The sequence below is a fragment of the Paralichthys olivaceus genome, chromosome 23 (assembly GCF_024713975.1).
Source record: "Paralichthys olivaceus isolate ysfri-2021 chromosome 23, ASM2471397v2, whole genome shotgun sequence".
Lineage (NCBI taxonomy): Eukaryota > Metazoa > Chordata > Actinopteri > Pleuronectiformes > Paralichthyidae > Paralichthys > Paralichthys olivaceus.
In genome coordinates, this window is record NC_091115.1 from 6,773,492 (window position 1) to 6,796,869 (window position 23,378).

At 42.0% G+C, this 23,378-nt stretch overlaps 1 protein-coding gene across 2 annotated transcripts in view; it reads right to left on the reverse strand.

Annotated features, from left to right (window-relative positions):
* Nucleotides 1–23,378, reverse strand: part of exoc4 (exocyst complex component 4) — a 107,178-nt gene that overhangs the window by 7,156 nt on the left and 76,644 nt on the right. The window contains exons 14-19 of one of the 2 annotated variants that reach the window (XM_069519330.1): nt 19,097–19,233; nt 17,778–17,933; nt 15,937–16,115; nt 9,020–9,143; nt 6,712–6,890; nt 6,344–6,503 (exon numbers count right to left, since the gene is read on the reverse strand). In XM_069519330.1, coding sequence (XP_069375431.1) covers nt 6,344–6,503; nt 6,712–6,890; nt 9,020–9,143; nt 15,937–16,115; nt 17,778–17,933; nt 19,097–19,233 — 935 coding nt within the window. Of the gene's footprint in view, nt 1–6,343; nt 6,504–6,711; nt 6,891–9,019; nt 9,165–15,936; nt 16,116–17,777; nt 17,934–19,096; nt 19,234–23,378 lie in introns of both variants that reach the window. The other variant, XM_069519329.1, reaches the window with a different exon arrangement.

Sequence of the window (23,378 nt, forward strand, 5' to 3'; positions counted from 1 at the left end):
GTGACAGAGAGAAACGTGGAGGAGAAGAGGGGGGAGCGTTAAGAAAAAGATGAAGATGCAAAGAGAGAAGAAAAAAGAAAGAGAGAAAGACAAGAATCAGCACAATTAATTTCTCCTCATTTCCACTGTGTACAATATTAAGGCCATTACAGGCTGCCTCTGTCAGCACGTTTGCAACAACACATTAGTTAGTGGGGGAGAGATGAGGTGAGGAAGGAGGAGGAGGAGGAGGAGCGGGGATGGGAGAGAATCAACTGGAACTGTGGCTCGTTGCTGCACAAATATCGATGTTACTGACAACAACAACAAGAAAACTTGTCTTCTGCTCTCTCCCTTTTTTGTCTCAGCCTAATTTGTATCAACACTGAGCCGACAAGTAAACGCATCTTTTCCTCTTTGGCCTTTTTGTTCATGGAGAAGCGTTGTCCATCTTTTTCGGCGGTCTATGGTTCTTACCCTTTCTGAAACCCCTGTTCTATAATGCTGAGCCAACAGGTATTTTCAAATCTATCTATATTGAGTCTGTCAGGATAAGTAATCCCTAAAAATCAAAAAATGAATGTGCAGGAGGTTACAACTATAAATTATTTTATGGCATCTCCTGACTTCAGGGAGAAGAAATCACGGTTCAATGGTGACGAACTGAAAAAGGGACTCTAAAATATGCTAATTGTCATTGAAAATGATTCTGAGAGAGGAATTCAAGAGTGAGAGAGGAATCGACTCACAGCAGTGACTCAGTCAGCTGGCTAGTGACTACACCCACTGAGATATTGACCTGCATGCAGACGTCTGACTGAACAGAAACTGCAGTAAGTTGCAAAGCACTGTTTCATTGTTGAGAGGCTGCGATCAGAAAAGTCTTTGTACTATTCAACAGGAAGTTACATGTGATGACTAAGATGTTAATTCTTTGGTGTTGATGCATTTGAAATAAATCAAATAAATCCTGCAGCATCTTTTAACCTAAGAATGATTTTGAATGTGTTTTGCTCTCACATATAAATTGGGCTTTGTATATTAACCATCGTAGTCTCTCTCTCTCCCTCCCTCCCTCCTTCCCTGTCTCTCCCTACAGGGCAGTGCATTTGTCTCTCCTCTGGTAATGAGGGAAGGTCTGCAGAGACTCTGAGACTGAAGCTTCATCAGCAAAGACCAGTCCCATCACGCTGCGCCACGCACAACAAGCACACAAACACACACTCTGCCTGGCTTCATCAGCAAAGACCAGCGTCATCAAACTGCGAGGGTGCGCGCACACAAACACACAAACCGGCTTCATCAGCAGAGACAAGTCTCATCATACCGCATCATGCACACACACAAACGACGGAAAACAGGAGCAGGGGAGGGGCGGAAAGAAGAAGAAAGGCAGTTCAGCTGAGGCGGTTCAGGTGATTGGATGTAGCAGAGGAGAAAAAATATGAAAAGAAAGGGACAGAGAGAGGAGGAAGAGAGAGATAAAGAGAAAGACACAAGGTGACAGCGAGGGAGACAGAAGCCGGGTGAAGTGACAGTGTATTGAAGTCAGGCCTAAATACAAACAGTTTTATCTGTTGACACCCACTACCTCCTGACACGGCCGTCAACTGTACTTATTACCACATTCTCTGTAGACACACCCGCCTGTCAACTCCACACACACACACACACACAGAAAAACCAAGGACAGTTTATTTGCCGATGCACACACACCGCATCTTGCAGAGGCTGGTGTCGCACACTCTGGGACAACACACACTAGCACCTTTGACAACTCACACAAGCAGACTGCAGTGATTTCCAATGGCAGGCAGGTGGGTGTGAAGGGTTAAGGGGCTCGCAAGTTTTGCGGGGGGGATGTTATGACAGCGCTGCAACCTGCCTACACGGGTCACTGGGCAGCTCTGAGCTCCACCATATGTGTGTGTGGTTGCATTGCTGTATGTGTGTTCAGAGTGTGTCTGGGAGATGCTGCGGCACCAGACATTGGAGATATTTGGACAAACGGGTACATATTTACTTTGGGTTTACTTTTGCTGTAGGGGATTCATGTAGAGTGAAGTACCTTCAGAGGCTTTGTTCACTGGTGTGCTGCAGTAAGAAATATAAATCCTCCAGTGTGTGTGTTCAAATGCAGTTACACACAAGTTTTCCAAGTTTTCCTATACTATAAAGACCATTGGGGGCGGTTTAAGTTTCAGCTTCATGACATCAAGCCAGTATTTAAGATTACTTGATCTGAAAATTGATTGTTTTCTGTCGTTCTTACCACCCTGATGTTTATTCAATATGTTCATGTTTCTGGCAAGCTTGGTTTTAATTAGTTACTTGATGCTATAAAACAGTGTGAAAGGTAATGCTTGACAGCTCAGACTGACTTTTGATTGGTCGAGGGTTTGTATTGAAAGGAGCTCGCTGCCTTGGCTCCATTCCCAAATCGAGCTACGGCACAAACAGATTCTGGCTTCAAATGACGAGTCATCCATTTCTTATGGGTTGAGACAATTAGTTAATAAACAGAAAATCAAGACCAAGCAGAGCAGAGCCAAACTTTATGATAAAAGAAAGAAAAACTAAATAAGTTGCAAATTTAAAAACAATTGACTTAGTTTAGGTTTCAAGGTCGTTGACCAAGCTGTGCTTTCATTAGCTTTAACTCAAACAAATATTTTACAGATAATTATGTTAGATCTCTATTTTACTTACTAGGTTACTAAATTAGTCTCAAAGCAAATTAAGTCCAATATGTCTCCATAGGCTGGACTGGACAGTTGCTAGGCAACACATTTTGGACAGTTTGGCTGCTTTGTTATCGTGAGAACGATTGTGGCTTCTAGACATTTCAAGGTAAAAGACTCACAAACAGCCTCATCTCTTTATCTGGTATCTGCAGAAATCGACATTAAGAGACAGAAATAGAGAGGAGGCAGCAGGACATTGAGAAGTGATACACACATACAGACACACACACACACACTGTACACACAAATGTGACATTGCGGTAACACTGTGGTGACACACAGGTCTTCAGAATAGGAGTGAGCCCCTGAACCGTTTCTGAGCAGATGGTCTGTGTGCCAGTGTTTAGGTGTCCGTGTGTGTTTGACCCTGACCCTCTCACTGAGTGTCACTGCCAAATGTATGACCGAGAGATGAGAGACTGACATACTTTGCTATAGAAACACACATGCTCTCACACCAAACACACACACACACACACACACACACACACACACATTTTAACACCTTTCATATATTGCAGCTTTTCAGTTTCATAAACATAAACAAAAATTGATTCCACCACAAGATGGCACTGTTTCCCCATGCTTCATCGCAGTCTGTGAAAGTGGTGATTGAGAGAGAGAGTGTGTGTGTGTTTGTATGTGTACGTGTGTGTGTTTGTATGTGTACGTGTGTGTGTGTTTGTATGTGTACGTGTGTGTGTGCGTGTGTGTGTGTGTGTGTGTGTGTGTGTGTGTGTGTGTCTTCATGAGTTCTGCAGTGCTGGTTACTGGGCCTCTCTTTAGTTTTAACTCAGATCAATGGTGCGCCCTTGTCCAGGTCTCTGCCCGTCTCTCTTTCCCATGCAAGCACAAAGATACAGAAAAACAGCCAACACACTCACACTCTCTCTCACACACACACACACACACACACACACACACACACACACACACACACACACACACAAAAACACACACAAACACACAAAAACACAAAAACACACAAAAATGTATTTGTGGCAACCCCCATCGATAAATTATTCCCTAGCTCCTTACTCTACCTAAAGTCAATCCTAACTATTCCCATTAAATGTGTTAAACTCTATAACTTGAACAGGTCCTCATAAAGAGTGAAAGACCAGTACAAGTACACACACGGATAAGAACATAAAAGTACATGGATACACAGACAAGCATCTGTTGCCTGTCTCCAAACTCAGCCTCCTGCTGTGCTCACTTCCTGTCTTCATTTCACACTTGTTTCTCCAGAGGTGGTCATAAAATACTGATGAGGAACATTCTGCTTTTGGTCTCTCTTTCACTGCCAGCATAGCCAATGTAAGTTTTCTCTGTCTGCACAACAAATATGTACAGCTTGTCTGATGCAACATAAAAATAAGCTGTAGTCTCTCATTCAATATCTATGAAATGTTATGGATTCAGCTGCTAAATGATTAACGTAGTCAACCAGATATGTTATTTACACATAACACTGTATGTGACATAGTTCTTTTTACAGTTTAGGATGAATGGTATATACATTTAGCCAACAATGCTGGAAATGATTTTATATCAGAGGTGTGTCACCTGAAAAAGACTTCACCTGGATTTAAGGCTTTAAATGACTACATGTGTCGTTAAGGTAAGTGTTTTAACATCATACCACATCATACAGGCCGTCTCAGTTGCACAAGCAGGTGGGAGTTATGAATATTCATCTCCAAAGCATAAATATGGTGATTTCAAAATGTTGATTGGCTTGGCTGAGTGTCTGTGCATGGGTGAGAACAATACATATTACATGTGTGTGTGTGGCTTGGTCTACGTGTGTGTGTTGCAAGAGTGTCGGCGTGTCATGAAAGCCGGAGGCCGGCCAATCCAAAAAGCCATGAATGTGTAAACAATGCACTCTGCAATTCCCAATCAACACCTCCACACCGCCCACGCTTCGTAATCAGAGAGAGTGGGAGAAGGAGAGAGAAGACAGAGAAGCCATCACTGGCATTTCTCCATAATCAAAGTTGACAGAGGGTAGAAATTACATAGTAATCAATGGATCTTCACATCCAGTAGAGTCCAGGTCATTTCAGTATTCTTCTTTGTTTTTTTTTTCCTGGAGGAAAACTTGGCTCAGACTGTTACAAGCAATAGCCATGTCCAAACAACGCCAGCACATAGACACCGGTCCACTCAAACATATGACACACTCAGAAAAGATGCCAAGAGCTGTGAAAAGGAGCTAATTAACCCTGCAACACAACGTGCAGCACACTGCAGGCCCGGTTTTACGACAGCTACAGAAAGACAGTGAAGGTTAGTTAAGATGCTTTTTAAATGGGTGCTGCCTTTTTAATTACCATGCAACTAGAAGGCCACTAAGAGAATGTTCATACCTTCGCCAACGCCCAACAGTCCCCTTATGAAGCCACATTAAAATCACTAAATCCACATTTTTACTTGGATCTGCCCAAAATTGCAATCACTCATAAATATTAGTCAACTTAGCATCAAGAAAATTAATTAAAATGTAAAAACACCCTATTTTACAATGTTCAAAGGATAAATAAAGTGTTCAAAATCTTCAACAGGCTGTAAAAGAATGTGTCAAAGCTAAGTTTCATGTTTTTTTAGACATTTAAAAGTTTATATTGATTTCCTAACAAAGTAAGAGGTCTGCCTCGTCTGTGTCCTTTATTCAAGCTGCTGTTTTATTTTACTCTTCTCATTCTTTACTCATTTCATCCGCCTCCCTGTGCGTTTCCTGCCTTCATCTCTAACTTGGCTGTAAACTTTTGTTTATCCACTCCACCTTCTCTTTTCTGTGAGGTCTTTTAGCTTTTCAGTTTTCATCCCCCTTCTTTCAATCACCCATCCTCTTGCATACTCTCTACCGTCAAGGACACAAACAAGAAAAACTTGAATACTATGAACCACCCTCTCTCTTTCTGTCTTCTTCTCTCGTTGCACCCTCCTGCTCCCTCCCTCTCTTCCTCACTCCCTTCATCTTGTTCACAAAGATATCTGAGCGCTGATTTCCCCCATGCCTGTCAGGGCCGGACAGCGCCGGGCAACAGCAGGTAGCCTCGCAAAATATAAATGTATGAATAAGGAATAAACACCAACAACCCATGCGCACTCAGACACAGCGTGGTTGACAATCTGTTTGACCATCTGTCGGCCTCGTGCATTGACATCGTTGCTGTCTGAACTTGAGGACATTGTGTGGGTCTGTGTATCTATTCAGGTGTGTCTTTACAGTGTTGATCCAGTATTTGATTAATTGATGGATTTTGACTGTGAAATTTAACATAAACTAGTGAGTGTTGTCCATTTTTGATGGTTTCATAATATTTTTTTTATTAATATTTTTTATATGATGTAAAAACTAAGAAATATTTCACTTATCATCTTGTGCAGAATAGATTTCAAATACAGATATGTAAAGAGTATTATCTCAAAGATATCAGAGGCCATGATTATCTGCACAACAAATCTACCACCTGCTACTTCAGTTGAAGGTTGTCAGCCCCCTAAGATGCACACTGCAGTGCACGTACGACGTCGTACAAACCCACTAAAACCCTCCTGGTGAGCTGTATTCATGGATAATCCTGTTATAATGTGAGACAGACTCTGACCTGGCAAAGTCGAGGTCGGCCTCCCTGGACATGGTGATGTTGGTGAGGTTCTGCTGGAGGACAAAGATGTTCCTGCACATCTTCTTGATGCCAGACTCACTGATCCTCTTAAAGTACTGGGCCCCGTTAATTAGAATACAGGAGATCAGGTGACCCAGACCTGGTGAGGAGAGGGGGGGAAACAATGATTGTCAAATACAGAGAGAGAAACAAATGAGAGAAGTAGACGAAGAATAAAACAAGAAATGAAAAATCTGGGAGCAACATAATTAAAACTCTAAATCCATGTGACAAAACTCAAATTCGGCTTTAATTAGGAAGGTCAATGGTACATCTCAGGCAGCTGTTCACCCCAGGTGTGAGCTGACCTTCAAAAATGTACTGGAACTTGTGCTGCTGCAGGGCAGCCCCCATGGCCTCCTCTATGGCTGAGATGTCCTTGTTCAGTTTGACCACCAGTGGGTCATAATCCATGCTCTCCACATTGGCCACAATGGCATAATTTCCTTGCTTGGTGAGAGGGATCAGATAATGGAAACAGTGCACTCTGGAATACAACAAGGAAAGAAAAGAGAAAGAGGGAAATTAGATGTAAGGATAATGTCTAAACGTCTCTATGCCTATCAGGTGTGTGGGCCCAATGTTTTTTCACAGTTCACTGTTAATATATTGAGAAAAATGACTTGTGCTGAGTTTCAAAATAAAGGAAATACAAGGAGAAGAAAGAAAGAGGCTCTTATAGAGAGATGTGTATTTTACCTATATGTAGCATATTATTTTCTGCCCTTACAACGTAGTTAGAAGTTACACTTCAGTTGGCACCAAGAGCTCTCACTTCTCAGTGTCACCCATTCCAACACCTATAATTTCTCCACAAATCATCATGTTTAGAGTACTTATATCTACTTATTCAGCTACTACGACATCGTAGCTGGAAACTATTCAGGCAGGAAATCTGATTAGTTAAGGGCAACCTGTAGAGCGCAGCGCTGAGTATACTGTTGCACTCTGAGGAGTATATCAGAAAGCTTTCATGTCAAATACATTTACAGCCTCTACTACCTTTCCACTACAACTGTGAATGCTGTCTTCAGAAAACCATGTAATTATGTTAAATATTTGAGAAGCTTATCTTTGTGCATCAAAACATATATTAGATGTTTAATTCTAAATTGGTAGCAGCTAGCTGATAAGAGACCTTGTATCAGAAAATAACCAGAATCGTGAGAAGCACAACAACCCTCTACTCTAGTTTGTCTATTCTAATATTTTATGTCAGTGGTAATGACTTGTATATCTTAAATACTAATGTTAGGACTGTGATGTTTAGAGAAGGTGAATTTTAACAGTATGCTTCTCTCTGACCATTTAAACACCTATATCTTACTCTGAGGTCCTTTAAGCCCAGAGACGGCTCATTTCTGTCTAGACTGGAGGAGTCAATTCTCTCGTAAGTCCATAATCACAGCGCCCTGAGCAGAAAAGTATAAAATGATATGAGTGGATGTCTATTCCCCTTAAGGCAAAGCCAACAACCACACCACCATCTGAAATGCCTCCATCTTACTTCCTCTCCTCTCTTTTCAATCATTTCTCTCATTTAGATACTTCTTTAACCCCCCACCTGCCATTTCAACCTACGCACCCGTGCCTCCCTCCCCCCTTCTCTTCCTCCCATCCCCTCCTGATTTCTTCCTCATGGCTTCATTTAGCTGGTAGCACTATCAGGGGAAATTCGGTAGATGGGGAGAGTCAATGGAGTGTAGCGTATAGCTAGACATCAGCCTCAGGGAGGGTTTTCAACTGAAATCATAAACAATAATGCATAAGCTACACAATAGTCTGTGGGGAAATAGTGGTACATGGAGGGGTAGAGAGGAATGGGAGAGGACTGATGACTATTAGCGGCTGTGGGAGTAGAAAGTATATGGTGTGGTAAATTAACTTACTATAGATGTTGACACTGAAAACACACTGTCAAAAGATGGTAAAAAAAAACCTGTGCATTTAGGGTGTAATTAGGATGTTGATGATAACTTTTGCCTTTAAGATTTGAAAACATCCTTTGTCCTTTTAATTCATACTATAAGAATTTGCATTTTGTTAAGTCTTTCAGTGTCTCAAATCAGAAAAATCTAAACACTGATTCCAGATTTTATGGCAAGAAGGTGAGACATAATTTGCACAATCTTTATGGAGAGCACTTTCCCTTTGTGATGTTTGGACCCCAGGATATATTTTCCAAATGTAATATAATAAAACAAATAAGAAAAAAATATAAACCAACTTAATATGCAGGCCAATATTACCTAATCTGTTTCAAACACTATGTTTTCAGATGTTGTAGATGAAAGGACTGTGTTAGTTTTGTGCCTTCACTAAAAATGGATACAGTGCACTTGCATAACAAATAATGCACAAACATTGAAATATTTTTTAAGAAATTCAAACTACAGAAAAAGAAAAGATAACATAATTGTAGAGAACACTTGAAATGTCTCTATAAAAAAACTTACATTATACATAATTACACTGATAAGAAACTCTTAACAAATGAAAATGTTAGAACTTATTGTGGCAATTTAAAACTTTGGAGCTTTCAACTGCATTATATACATTTAACATTTCTGAATGTTTGTATTCTTCATGTTGTATGAGTGAGTTTCTCCTGCCTACCTGACCTCCAGGTGCAACACCAGGAGACAGCGGTCGGCAATGTCCTGAAAACCCCTGGACAAGTCAGTCAGGGTCTGGAGAATCTGCTCCCGGCTGCGTTCACTCTCACCAACCACCTGACTGTCTGCAGAGCAAGGAGACACACCTGAGTGGACAGGACAGAAAACAAGAGACACACAGAGACACTCTCAACGAACACTATTATTCCGAACAAGGGCCGAAGTAGAGGAATCATTAGGACTATTTTCAGTGTCTTAAGCTGGACGCCAACCTTGTTTACCCTGAAAACTCACACCTCACACAGTCTGTGCACACACCTAACCACTGTACCACACTGTAACCCATGGCAATACATGTGTACCATGTAATACTGGCATAACCAGGTACTGTAAACAAGACACAAGCACACACACAAAAGAAAAGCCATTATTTCAACCTGAGTCCTTCAGCATGTTCTTGTACTTTCTACTCGTCACTTGTGCTGAGGCAGCAGGAGGATGTGTCAGTGCCCCGCATTGTAAACCATACAAAAGACCTCAGAGTGTGTATGTGCGTGCGTGTGAGAGAGAGGGGAAAGAAGAGAGGGGGAACCAGAGAGCATGATGAGTGTATATAAATTCAGCCAGGTGTAGATCAATGGCCATAAATTAACAAGTGGAGGAAAAGGAGAGAAATTGGCCCCGTCACTCACATGTAAGTCTATTTGGTCAATGAGGCGAGTTAGTGTGTGTGTGTGTGTGTTTGTGTGTGTGTGTACAAAGAGTGACTGTTGAGCAGGAGAACGCAGGGGTTTACAATCGATGTGCCGCAGTCAAAGACAGCTCCCCAGTTACTCTTGCTGCCCTTCCGAAGGTCACACATGGAGTCGAGCATTCAAGCACACGCTCAAAAAGACAGAGGGATAGAGTGGCACCATGTGTAAACTAAAGCTGAATCATAGAGTCTGTATGATAAAATACTTCTGAATGACACCCCCTTCAAGAAATAGAAGCTGGGATACAGGTAGACAATATTTAGCATTTATTCAATCAGTTATTCTCCGCTGCGTCGCCGGTGAGAGCTTCTGTGTGCTCACGTCCATGTGTGTACATTTTATAGGTGCTGGTGAATATGTGCTTCTGTCCCAATGACAGTTTCCATGACTTTAAATGAACCCCTGATAAGATGAGACACCATTGGTTTAGGCAAACAGCAGGGAAGTATGTATCCCTGCCATCCAATTAACAAAGCAAACACAGCCAGGGCTGGGAATGTGACAACAGTGACAGCTGCTCTTATGGTCCACCAGTTGGAGGAACCCCGAGGCGCCCCGATCGGGTGCCCAAAACACCTCAACTGCATCTTTTCGACACGGAGGAGCAGCAGCTTTGCTCTGAGCTCGATGCAAATGTCTTAGCTCCTTATTTACAGGGTCGATCCCCCAAACACCTTCTGGAAGAAACCCATGTCTTTTTGGTCACTACTCAAAAACTTATGACCATATGTGAGGGTTGGGACATGGTAAAACGTTATTGGTTAAGTCATTGTTAGAGTCTTTCTTTCCTGTTTTAAATAAGTTTGTACACCGATCAACAAGTGTGGGTCGATTTAATTTATCAACACTACACCTGGTTTTTTATTGGTTGGGGAATTTTTCCAGACTTGTTCCCCAAATAACCGAAATTATAAAAGCTGACGTTTCACGTGTGTAAAGACGCATCATGAACACAAGAAGAGCTGAAGATGGAGTGCAGGAAATCCATCCTTGTAACAAAATATCTGAGTGCAAGCAGAAAATGTCATTCAACGTCAATGCTACTGTATAAAATCCATATTATATCTACTGTACACTAGGGACTGCCTCATCCACTGGCAGAATACAGACAGGGATGGATTAGATCTTCAGGTTGCAGGCATCAGTATTAATTCTGCTAAATGAGCCACAGGAACAACAAACAAGGTCGGCCTCGACATTAAAAAAATCCACAATGATTTCTCAAGGGAGTGCGGCATAATGACATAATTGACTTCATCTGATTGGACTGAGCTGAGGTTGTTTATTCTCCCTGGTCACCTTATCAGATCATTAACAGATACAGAAGCCGGCACTGACACACAATACGGCGACTCAAATATTCAGCGAGGAGCCTGAAAGCAGTGTTTTATGACATCACTGTTGGAATCAAACGAGTGGCAGCGACATCAACAAGTGTTTGATGCATCTTGCACCAGCAATACACAGACACACAACTGTAATCTGTGCTTATGCAAAGTCTGAGATAAAGCCCCTCAGAAAGGGTACTTTTATATTTGTCAGATAAAGACTATTTTCCTCACTATGTCTCTTTTCTTCACTTAGCTCATGTGAAAGAGCAAGAGTGTTCTCCCTTCAGGGGCGCGTGTGTGTGTGACAGTGACTCGAAGGCTTCTGTTTCCTCTCATGTGCATTACACTCACTCACTTTGGCAGGAAAAGGAAAAAAAAAACAGGGCTCGCTGTGGCACACACTGCTGGAGGTCTCTCCAGGGGGTGTCCGTGACAGACAGACACACACATAGCCAAAAAAGACACACGAATAGACACACACAGATTCCTGCACCGCCTCCTCCCCAGCCTGTGCTGCTTTGATGGTGCAAGGGAGGCGTCGCAGCATGGGGGGCGCCATTAGAGTCAGGGACAGACGGGCAAAAGGAGACGACTCATTGGTCCTGACTGACAACTCTCTTGCTCTCTTTTTTTCTCCTTTCTCCTTTTCCACAAACCAAATTACTCCCATCTCTTATTTATAAATTCTTTGTGTATGCATGATTAAATGTGAGGATGTTTATGTTGTGTATCTATTTATGCACCAATGTGTGGGCCTGTGTGTGTGTGTGTGTGTGTGTGTGTGTGTGTGTGTGTGTGTGTGTGTGTTTGCAGTACGCTTATCCAATTACTTTTGAATCCCATCTAAGAGAAACGTCTGTTGTTGCCATCTGCGGAAGATGAGGGTGGCAGACATTAAGAGAGAAGATCAGTGATGGAATTCACACACTTACACACACGTGCAGGACACAAACGCACACAAACCCGGAACGCTCTTCGGTTTTAACACACACTCACTGCCCTCTTCCCTATACAGTAAAAACAAGAAAACAATGTGATTTTACTTCAGTCACACAAACAAATACAGATGCTAAAAACATGAGGGAAAGAAGTTGTCTGTTTTGTTTAAAAAGTACAATAATGGCCTCCCTCTCAGCCAAAAAAGAGGAAAGGAAAAAGAAAATAGAGAAAGAAAAGCAAAGGACAGTATCCTGCAGGGGTGCAGTGATGAATGATTCATAAATGACTGAGTAAGAGCAGAGTTACTAATTATTTTGCTGCCTCTGGTAGAGGATGAACATCTGCACATGGGGATCTGAACTTCTGTCCAGAGAGAAAGAGGGACAATAAGAGGGGATGGGGAGAGAGAGAAAGAAAAGAATGAGATAAAGAGATTTTAATATCTGAAGCCCCCCAAATTGCTTAATGGGGTCTTATAATGAGAGAGAATAAAAAATACAATTGACATTTTGGGCAGAAACAAATGGACGGATGGAGAAAAGACAACATCTCGAACTGTTAAAACAAAAACCATCACCTCCCACTGTAAGCTGCCCCCCCCAGCCCCTGCAGCGAATCAGAATGTGCTCTTAAATGAAGTCAAGAAACAAATTGCTGCTAAAGGGTAAAGACCTACTCACCACAGTCAAGGTTAGGGAAGTGTATTCCTTAAGCCCTCAGACATGCAGCAGAGCAAACACCGAGGAAAGAACAAATGTACTCCCATTGGAAAACCTATATGATTATCATCTTGAAACCCTGTAGCATAGATTGGAGGCCTGTTGCTATGCACCTAATGACGCTTGGGCCTCGTACATGAACACACACATTTGCACACATGTACATGAAGTAGATGGAAAAAGGTCTGCGGGAAAAAGACTGCCCACTACGCAGATCTTTCACACTGATCATGATCTCCAGTTTGCAGGTTGTTGCTCGGTAAACAAAGAAACTCAGCTGCGCGACACAGATTGTAAATTTAAGAAATCTCACACACACACACACACACACACACACACACACACACACACACACACACACACACACACACACACACACACACACACACACACACACACACAGTAGTCAACTAAAAAATGTGTGTTGTCGGGGAATATTGTCAAAGTGGATTAGAAGTTCAGCTCTGCAACCAGATGGGTGATAAGACCCTTTCTCCAGCCACCTTCACGGCAAATCACCATCAGCGGTCTGTCTGCATATATACACACAAACAGTCCACACACACACACACACACACACACACACACACACACACACACACACACACACACACACACACACACACACACACACACACACACACACACACTGACTTACTCTTTCATTCGCAATAATCTGCCTCACACTGATATCCAAGTGCAGATGAACAAACCTACATGTGTATAAGATGAATGAATCACATGCACATTTTAAAAAAATGTTTATTCTCTATATTCATAATAATGCGTGTAAGTACACATCCACTACAATTCAATCACACAAGAAGGTGATCAAACCCAACGTCTGCCGCAAAGCTCACCCAACCGTGGACAAAATCTACGCAAAAAACAGAAGGAACAATGTTCACACTGCCATGATGAGGACAGAATGGAAAAAAAGAAAGAAAGGAAGAATGAAATACCAAGAAAGAATCAAGCAAAGAGAGTAAAAAAGAAAGAAAAAGCGAAAAAATAAGAGGGAGAGGGAAATGAGTTGTTCATACCTGACTGCTTCTGTAATATAAAATCCAATTTGGAGGGGCATAGACGTGAGGCGGGGGGGTGGAGGATGAGATAAGGTGGGGTCCTTTCTCCCAGCCATACCCTTGTCCCATCTTACACAGTGCATGCTTATGTAAATACACACACATGCACACGCACGCACAAACCAACACACATATAGTGCTGTCATCAGCTCAGCAAACACTAAATATTGAACAGTGTGGGGAATGTCCCAGCATGATAAGTGCCTGCCCTCTCCTTCCCCATTAATGCCATCCGGCAGAATTAATGATAATTATGTCACGTCCCTTCTCGTACTTTTATTGAATTCTTATCTATGGAGAGACAAAGAAAGCTAGCGTCGCAGTGAGAGGGAAGAGTTTAAAAAGAGATAGCGACAAAGTGAAGCCCACATAAGAATATCTGGAAAATTTGTCATTTAATTATTTTATGTTGGGGGAGGAAAAAAAAGGTTGAGATACCGAACAGCAGAGTAAGTTCAATGAGCAATCAGAGGTCTGGAGCTGGAGAGTTGTGGAGCTGGCTGATAAAGGTTGAAGCACTCGCTCTATCCCTCTAGGAAAGGTGCATAATTTACCAGAGCTCTGCCGGAGGGCCAAGATACTGATGTGGACATGGATGCGTTTCTCCACAGTGCTTAATACCCACAAAGGTGAATGAGTGGAAATGAAAACACCTACACACATTTCCTACCAGTTGCTGTACAAGCAATAGATCCAACTTTCAAAATATATTCAATGATGTGTGGCTTCGCTCAGAGAATGACTTCCATATGCCCTTCACTCAATCAGGAACTGTGTATGGATGTTGGACATAGAATTTTATTGCCCCTGATGAAGAAAAATCCTACATCCGTCACTTTGTGTCTTAATTTCCTTATTTCTGCTAAATAAACATGACATTACTGAAACATTTTAGAACAGAAACTTTTGGAGCATCATATTTCCAACTATAGAAATTCTAAAATAACATTTTCACAACCGCACAGCGAAACATCTGGGCTCTTGTCCCAAAATATCACTCAATACTGCAAATAATACAACATTTGGTATATTCTTCGATATCAACTGTAGCTTAAAGAAACATGTTAATACAGTTAATTCAGTTTATCTTCAACTCTACTCTTCTACTCTCAAACATCAGCTTTCAAGTCTCACCTGTTTATTTTGTGTTTTGGGGGAAAGGTTTTAAACTGCAAAATTATACTATAGTTTTGGCATTCCAGAGAGAAAATACAAAGCTAAAGTACAAAAACAAACCTGAACCTATGATAAGAGTCATTAATGGGAGTAATAACTCTCTGATTGCTATCATATGATGCTAATAAAAAGATATGGAGTTGAAGAAGCATATTACAAGATGCTAGAATCTTTATAGGAAGATTAAATGCACTCTCAATATGGTAATGAGGATAAAAGCATTTCTCTAATGACGAGTGATTAACAAGATCTACATAGAGACTATGTGGGATTGAAACACACACACACCTCATTTTGATCAGTGATTAATGATGCAAAAGTGATGACTAAGCAGGGAACGTATGAAATGCTTTTAAGAGTCCTGCTGAGGACTCACACACACACACGCACACACACACACGCACGCACACACACACACGCACACACACACACACACACACACACACACACACACACAACCTCAATGAGTCTGTGTGTAAAGCCTTCTTTGACAACTCCAGTGGAAAAAGTAATGATTGTGTGCTAATACACTCAAACATTACTTAATGAGGAACAGGTAAAATGTGTTGCTACAAGGACCATTGCAAACTTCCTGGAACCCCCTGTCCGCGATCTGACACAAAAATTTCAGACATTGTTTTTAATCTGCAGTGTACTCTGATCGATAACTGCCTAAAGAGCTGAGGGACTGGAGGCAGCCTCACCTGGAAAATATACCCATTAGGTGATTCTTGGATTAAAGCTTCAATAAAGAAGCGTTCTCTTGCAATCTGGTGGATGTCACACACAAAACTAGAGTCCTGATTGTCTTATATAGTATCATATTCAGTAAACATGAATGTTTTTCCTGTCGGTGCCAAAATGGAAAGAAAGTAATTGAGAGAATTATCAGAGTCCTTTTTTCTATACTTACTGGAAGCATGAGGCAGGCTGGCAAAGAATGACGTGAGACGACCGGCCAGCCACTCCATGCTCTCGTGAAGGTTGGCCAGAGCCTTGAGGTCACTGACGTCACGAAGGATCTCATTCTGGGGGATTAACTTGTCTCCGAGGTTACCGGTTAGCACCTCTGACTCCTTCGCAAAAGCAGCTCTGAATAACGGAGAGAAATAATTAGTGATACAAGAGTTTGTGTGGATAGAAAGACGCACTCAATATACTGCTGGCAAAGAAAAACATAGAAACTATTCCATTATCAGCCCAGTATCGGGTATTTTGAAGGAAATTATTGGTTTGCTGGTTGGATGGACTTTAATGCCTGCCGAGCCAGTGTGTGATCTACATAAATATTTAATGGGAGTTAATTTACAAAAGTTAAAACATAATGGACTTCCAAATGGAATGGATGTGCAAATGTTTCAGTGTTAATGTTTATTTGAAGAGGATCCAAATTTTATAGCAAGCTCATGTTTATGTGCACAATGGCTTAGTGATGTGGAACTGAACTAGGACCTTTAGCTTTACAGTGATGTGCAAATGTAGAAAAAGAAACAAGGGATAGTTAAAATGGATAAAGGGTTGATAACTAGATAGATATGGAGACGGATAGATAAGCAGAGAAAGGAAAATAAAGTTGGACATGTTATTAAGAGAATTTTGTGGGCTATAGTCACTTTCAAAAGAGGAAGTTGCAAGCAGCTCAACAGTCGGTGGGAGAGAAAAACAGCAGGTGATGGAGAATATTTAGAAATAGAAAGCAAACAGAAGGCAGAGATTTACAGGGTGGAAAAACAAAGACAAAGAGATCAAAACCTCTTTTGCATTGTAATAACAATCACTTGTGGTTTTGGAAGGATAAATTACTTTGGAGACTGGTACGAAAGAGCAGGGAGAGAAAGAGCAAGTTGGAAGTTGGATGAGTAAATCCAAAGCACTGCGGCGCTACAACACGTGTGGTGTAGGGACCGGGCACCAGAGTCACATGCCCATAAGATCGAGATCCTTTGAACAACAGATGGGTAAAAGAAACAGCGCTCACACGCTCATGCACACACACAGAGCTCATGCACACACACAGAGCTCATGCACACACACAGAGCTCATGCACACATATTGTCTCCCTCGCTTATTAATGAGGCTTTATAAGCACTGGGTTGCCAGTCGTGCAGAAGCTAATCCCCCTTTCATAGAGATGAAAAAACATCTACGGCTCTCAAATCAAACAGCCTTATGGTCTTCCTCTTGCTATCTCTGTGCTCCCACAGTGGTGTGTGTGTGTGTGTGTGTGTGTGTGTGTGTGTGTGTGTGTGTGTGTGTGTGTGTGTGTGTGTGTGTGTGAGAAAGGGAGCGAGCGCACACAACAGATTGACTTTCTTTGGCCACATAACCAATTTATTTATTTACTTTACTATTCCGCTCCGATGAGCTTCAGTGTTCCCTGAAGAGTGCGCACATTCAAAGGCAATTTCGATAAGACTGACCCCCCCCCCTCTCCTGCCTGCGACGGCTCTCTTTATATTTTTCCTATTTGGTTCTCCTGTCGTTTCCTCACTTCCCTCAGATAAAGGGTGTTAAAAGAGCAATTGTGACTGCTTTTATGAGTGCATCTTCGTCAACAAGAGAGGGTTCAATAATATGTGAAGAAAGGAGCAAAGACGAGGGGAAGTGATTATTTGCGTGATTGCTCAAGTGTGATTGTGTGTGTCTGCCCGTGCTTGTTTGTGTAGTATGCACAAGTATAACTTCTTGTTATCCTGTTTGTTTGTGGAAAATATTTTTTTTTTGACTTGTAAATGAGCAGAAACATGTGTTTACCGGGTAAAGTCCTCTTCATCCTCTCTTTTCTGTCGGGTCTGTCTGGGTTGGGCCATATTCGCCCAGTTCGGGAGGGACTTGAGCAGACGACTGATGTCCTCGTCTTTAGACCAGGAAGCACTGATGGTCAGTTTCTCCTCACACTGGACGACGCCCCTGAGGGGACAGAGACACACGTAATGAAATGAAGACCACCTCAGATAAGTAATAAACTAAGATATACATATAATTGTCTCTTAATAAAACAAGAAATAATAAATATAAACAAGGTGATAAGAAGAATCAAATTTCATTTTGGTTAATCTTTACCTTGTCAAAATATTACAATTAGAAAAGTACTTTTAGCATGTTAATATAGCTCGATAGCATGCATGTTACTATTAGATGGACAATATGACAGCTCCCAAAAAGTGAAGCCATGGTGTCTTGATTGCCTCCTGGTGGCTGGCTGCAGTATGGAATACAATGGCAATAATATTTTGACTTTATTTCTGGATGGTGGGAGGAAGTGGAAACATGGCGTTTATGTTTATATACCGTCTATGTTCTTAAACAGACAGACTAGTAACATTAGCTGTCAGTAAAAGTAGTTCTGTACTGACATATCAATTAAAAACACAGCAGCTGCGATTTAGCGTCAAGACAACCTGGGGAAGACTGACAACATTGCATTGTTTGTAAGTATCTGGGTTGGAAAAATAACTGCTTGGATCTGAATTTAATATCTTATTAATACTTTGTTCAGGAGACATAAGGTCTCAAGGGCTTCACATCCACACACACACAAGAAGGGGAAGAAGGAGGGGGGGCTGGGAGAGACAGAGGCTTGTTCATATGCGATGAGCACACACACAAACACAACCACCACCACTCTGGCATTCTCTGTTGAGCTTGTCTTTATCACTCCGAGCCCCTGGAGAGAGTGATGCTGACCTGTGACAGAGTCCAGATGGACTCCCAGCAGCCTGTCGCTCTGTCCCTGCATCTCCTGGCCAGTTCATCGCTCCCTCTCCAACCCCTTCCCCATATTCTCTAGCCCTCCCTTTACCTGGCCAGGTGTTGCATGGCCCCAGGGGAGCACAGACGGGTGGCCTTTCACAGCACCGATGTGTGTGTAGCGACAGAAACATTTCTAAAAATGTAATTAAGGATGTTCTTGTTTTGTTGGATTTGGCAGATTTTCAGAATCCTGTGATCATAAATCCTGCTCAGCACAAACAACTATATAGAATTCAAGTAATAAAAACAAGACTTGTAAATGTCTGTCATCGTCCAGGGAAGAAAACAATCCTGTAGCAGGTGAGCTAGTCTTCTCTTACCTGTAGGCTGTGTTGCAGATTTCCTTGTACTCCTTCAGCTTGTCGCATACCATTTCCAGGAACTGGTTGGAATAGGCACTCAGGTCCTGCATTAGGCTCATTAGATCCTGGATGGACTTCTCAACCACCACTGTGCTCTGGAGGCAGAAACAGAAGCAGAGTAATCAGCATTTGGTCGGGTTGAGGAAAACAAGAGATAGTAAAAAATAAAAGGACGCTGGATTTTATGTCAGATTTCATCAGATCCTGTCTCTTGTTGAGTCAACGTAATGGGACGGCTCTACCTTCACTTATATATTTGTCACCTGTGGCCGGACAGACCCCTGGTGATTGGACAGCTCGTCTAAACTTGTGAGTTTACGTATGTGTTGTGTGTGTTCTCGGGCTGAGAGTGAGTGCGTGTGCATTTGTCACAGCGCACCCATCACCAGGAGCCACGGCAGGGCTGTGACAGCAGCCATTACAGATTAGCCACTCCTGCGTGACTAATAGCTGGCCCGGGAACAGCGGAGCGGCTTCATATCCCCAGACACACTCGCACATAACACACGAAGTGCAAACTTTCCAAAACACACACCTCTGAGCAAATCGAGAGCTGTTAAATGAGATTACACCTCAGTGAGTTCCAGTTTGTCTGCTCCTAGCACTTAACCAATCTATCCTAAATCTCTAATAACAGTGATAACTTGCTATTAGTCTGGCTGCACCCTCTATGAAACTTGCTGCCATGACAAAAGCAGTTCTGTGTTTAAAGCAAAGTAATCCCATACAAAGATATACAGAGCAGGAATAATAAAACGTCTATTCATAATTCAGAGATTATTCAGCTCAGATGACTGCTATGTAAACGTATGGAGCCCCATCCTCGAGGAGCGAAATAGAAAAAATGTGTAGCTTTGTCAAAGATGAATACAATGGAAGTCACCTGTGTTAGATGCGAACAACTGCAGGAGTGTAGTGCAGTAAGAAGAGCCAGAAAATACAACCTGATGATCCACTGGAGAGTCTGCATCATTACTCCGACAAATGGTCCGAATTAAAAGTACAAAATGAGATATGATATTAATAAAATAAGTCCCAGAAGTAGACTTCATACGTACAGCTCTGTATGCTAAAGGTTTAAGTAGTATCTCTATTATTTTATCATCAATAATTCATTATTCTACAAGTTCCATTATATTCAAGGCCAGCCGCTCACTGCCAGAGTCTGCAAAGACTATAGGGGGCAGTAGTGACTGTAATTGATCTTCAAAAAATATGGAAGGAACCCTGATGTGATAGAATGATATTAATATTAATGGCTCTTTCTGCGTTTCAGTTTCCCCCCTCACTCATTCTGTCACATGCAGGCGAGCAAGGCACGCGCACACACATAAACCCACACACACACTCACATACATGAGCCACTCTACTGAGGGAAGTAATGATCCATAGCAGTGCCCATGCCCATGGAGTGCTAACCAAGGCCATGTCGCTGCCAAGGGAACACCCTTTATTGTCCATGCCTGACTCCCTGTCAGCCTGCCAGGGTAGGAAGAAATACACAGACCCTGCAGGAGGGCGAGTGTTTGTGTAGCTCAGGCAGCAGCTACCTCCGCTGCTTAGGCTGGTGGTACATAGCAAAAAATTATTTTAGTGGTGGTGACATTGCTGCCAATTGATAATAATATGATGCTTTATTGATACCTGAAGTTGTTTTCATTTGATGTGGACAGGTCAGGTTGTAAAGGCTGTGAAGAATTCAGTTGGTGGCTCAGGGCAACTTCAGCAGACTGCATGACTGACTAGACAATTTTCTTGCATGAACAAAAACTATCCAGACAGCTGGACGTTTATATATTGTACTCCCTTTTCATCCTGAGGTATTTGTATTTCTTTTTGACTCTTTATTTTTCACAATTAAAAATTGAAATTCTTTTTCAAAATGTGTTCAAATAGGAGAAATTCAACTTTGTAGAATACAGTCGACCATGGTAAAAAAAAAAAAAAAAAAAGGGCTTTATTCAGGATTGTAGAGAAACTTAACAAGCTATTGTTGGAAAGTTAGTGTGTCAAATCTGAACAGTGTCTATTCTTTGGGGACATTGAGCTCAATATCAGGCCAAGTCAGTGAATGAAGAAGAGTAAACAATGGATGCCTGATCCATTACTCCTGCTCTAACAAATGCTCCTGCACTCAGCTCCCTTGTCTAATTCTGCTCATTTAACACAGCCATTTGTCTTAGGCTGCAGAAATCATTAAAAAGTAATCAAGGGTGCAGACTGAGAGAGGGAGGGCTGCGAGTGGTAGAGGGAGCCATGCCTCTCTGCCTCACTTGACTGTTCCATAGGAGACAACATGCCCTATGGATGCTTCTTTGTCTATGTCTATCTTTAAAGGTCGAAAAAAACAAAACATATTTATCTCGTAATTCTACTTCACAGTGTTGCTTAACCCCTGAAACTGAGCTCGGCTGCACTTTGCCTGTACTCGTTTCCATCATTACCACATAAAAACAAGAATAGTCATTGGGGGGAAATTAGACCTGGGTGTTGTGAAAGGATGGCAGAATTCGCTGGGGTAAACTGCTGCTGTTAAGAGTGAAATGAAGGCCTCAGCCAAAGTGGTTTAATGACAGCAACAAGGCAGCACTAGCACTCAGACTGGCGCCTCAGCAGAAAAAGGCTGTTAATGCACGGTCATCACTACAGAAAGCACCCTGAGCTGAGCCGGTGCTAAAAGTAGTCGCTTCCTTTTGTGGAGTGAGGGAAAAAGCCAAACACGGGGAATGGTGTTAATACAGTAAGAGTGCAGGGGTGTAATTGCTAAACTGTTTTCTTGTTAATGCAAAGCGTCATCCTGATGTAGAAAAGGAAGATAAAAAGAGGAATCATCCATTTACTCAGGCTCAGTTGGATTATGAAGGTAAATGTTTTGTTACCGAGGTCTTGTTGGGTCTCTGTAAATAATACTGTAAAGGGAAACACTCTAGACTTGCTCTATGAAAAAAGTGACCTGAAATAACTTCTGCTCAGTTTCGCCGCTACACAAATAAATTTTAACTTCTGAATGTCAGTCAGCCTCATAAGGTTTTTCTGTAATGTGTTTTCTGATTTGTCGAGGAGGTTGGTGGACACGAGATCTGAATCGGAAACGGATCATGGATTAAATTCCATTAAAATGGAGGGGTGGCCCCTGAAGGTTGTGTGGGGGCCAGAGTGTTTAACACCCTGACCTCAAACCGCTGACTCGTGTAATGTCTCTGCCACGCCGCTCACACACGTTCAATCGAGGGTTGCCAAAATAATATGCACTCAGCACAACATATAGGCAGCTGCACACACCCACACGTTAACATGGAAGATAAAAATGGTCTCCCCCTTTTTCTCACACACCCACACACCCACACACATGCTGTCCCTCTCCTGGGTAAAGGGGAGCTGGTCATGAGAGGGACATTGTCTTGACAGATCATTCATCAAAGTCAGCATTGAGCCATGCTCCAGAAGACTCCCCTGACACACACCGGATGGCCCTCATGCTTGTGCCAGCTCAACCAAAACACACGCTCCTTCATGTGTGTGCTCATGTGGGCAGGTTTGTATTCAAGTTTGTTTAAGCTGCGACAACTGTGCGCTTTTATCTTTCCATATGTGCATAATGTCACTGGAACAGAAGTGGCCCCCAATGCCTCTCATGGGAATTCATTCAGGGACATCAGAGCTAAAATTCTAAATAAGCTCCTATAGACCACTGCCTTATTTTGTGTTTAATAAGTAGAATTCAAGTTTTCAACATTTGAAATAAAGGATTTCTAAACTCATTGCTCACAGGCACATAAAGAAAATGAACATATAACACAATATAAATGTTTCTAGGCTAAATTTGAGGTAGGCAAATTGTTGGGTATCCTTAAAAGATTCATTTTCAAGTAAAGCAGCAATAGTACAAATAGTGCAACATGCCACTGTGAAATTAATACAAGTCCATAGCTTCAGGATCGGACAAAAGTAAGTAATTATTAAGCAAATCATATTTTTTCACCTCCGCCATCATCTCGCCTGATGCAAAGTTTTAATCTGATTTTTGTAAGTGTTCTAATTGAGAAATGAGGAGCAATATCACACTTGGCTGATTACAGACGGGCTTCCATACACTCCCTGTTCACAACCACACACAAAACACAGATGCAGGGTGAAATGTGGGGCTTCTGTATAAACACCCGTGAGTACAGATTCACCATTTAATACCCCCACAGAGACCAAAAACTACATTTTACCCATCATACCATCATTATCTTAG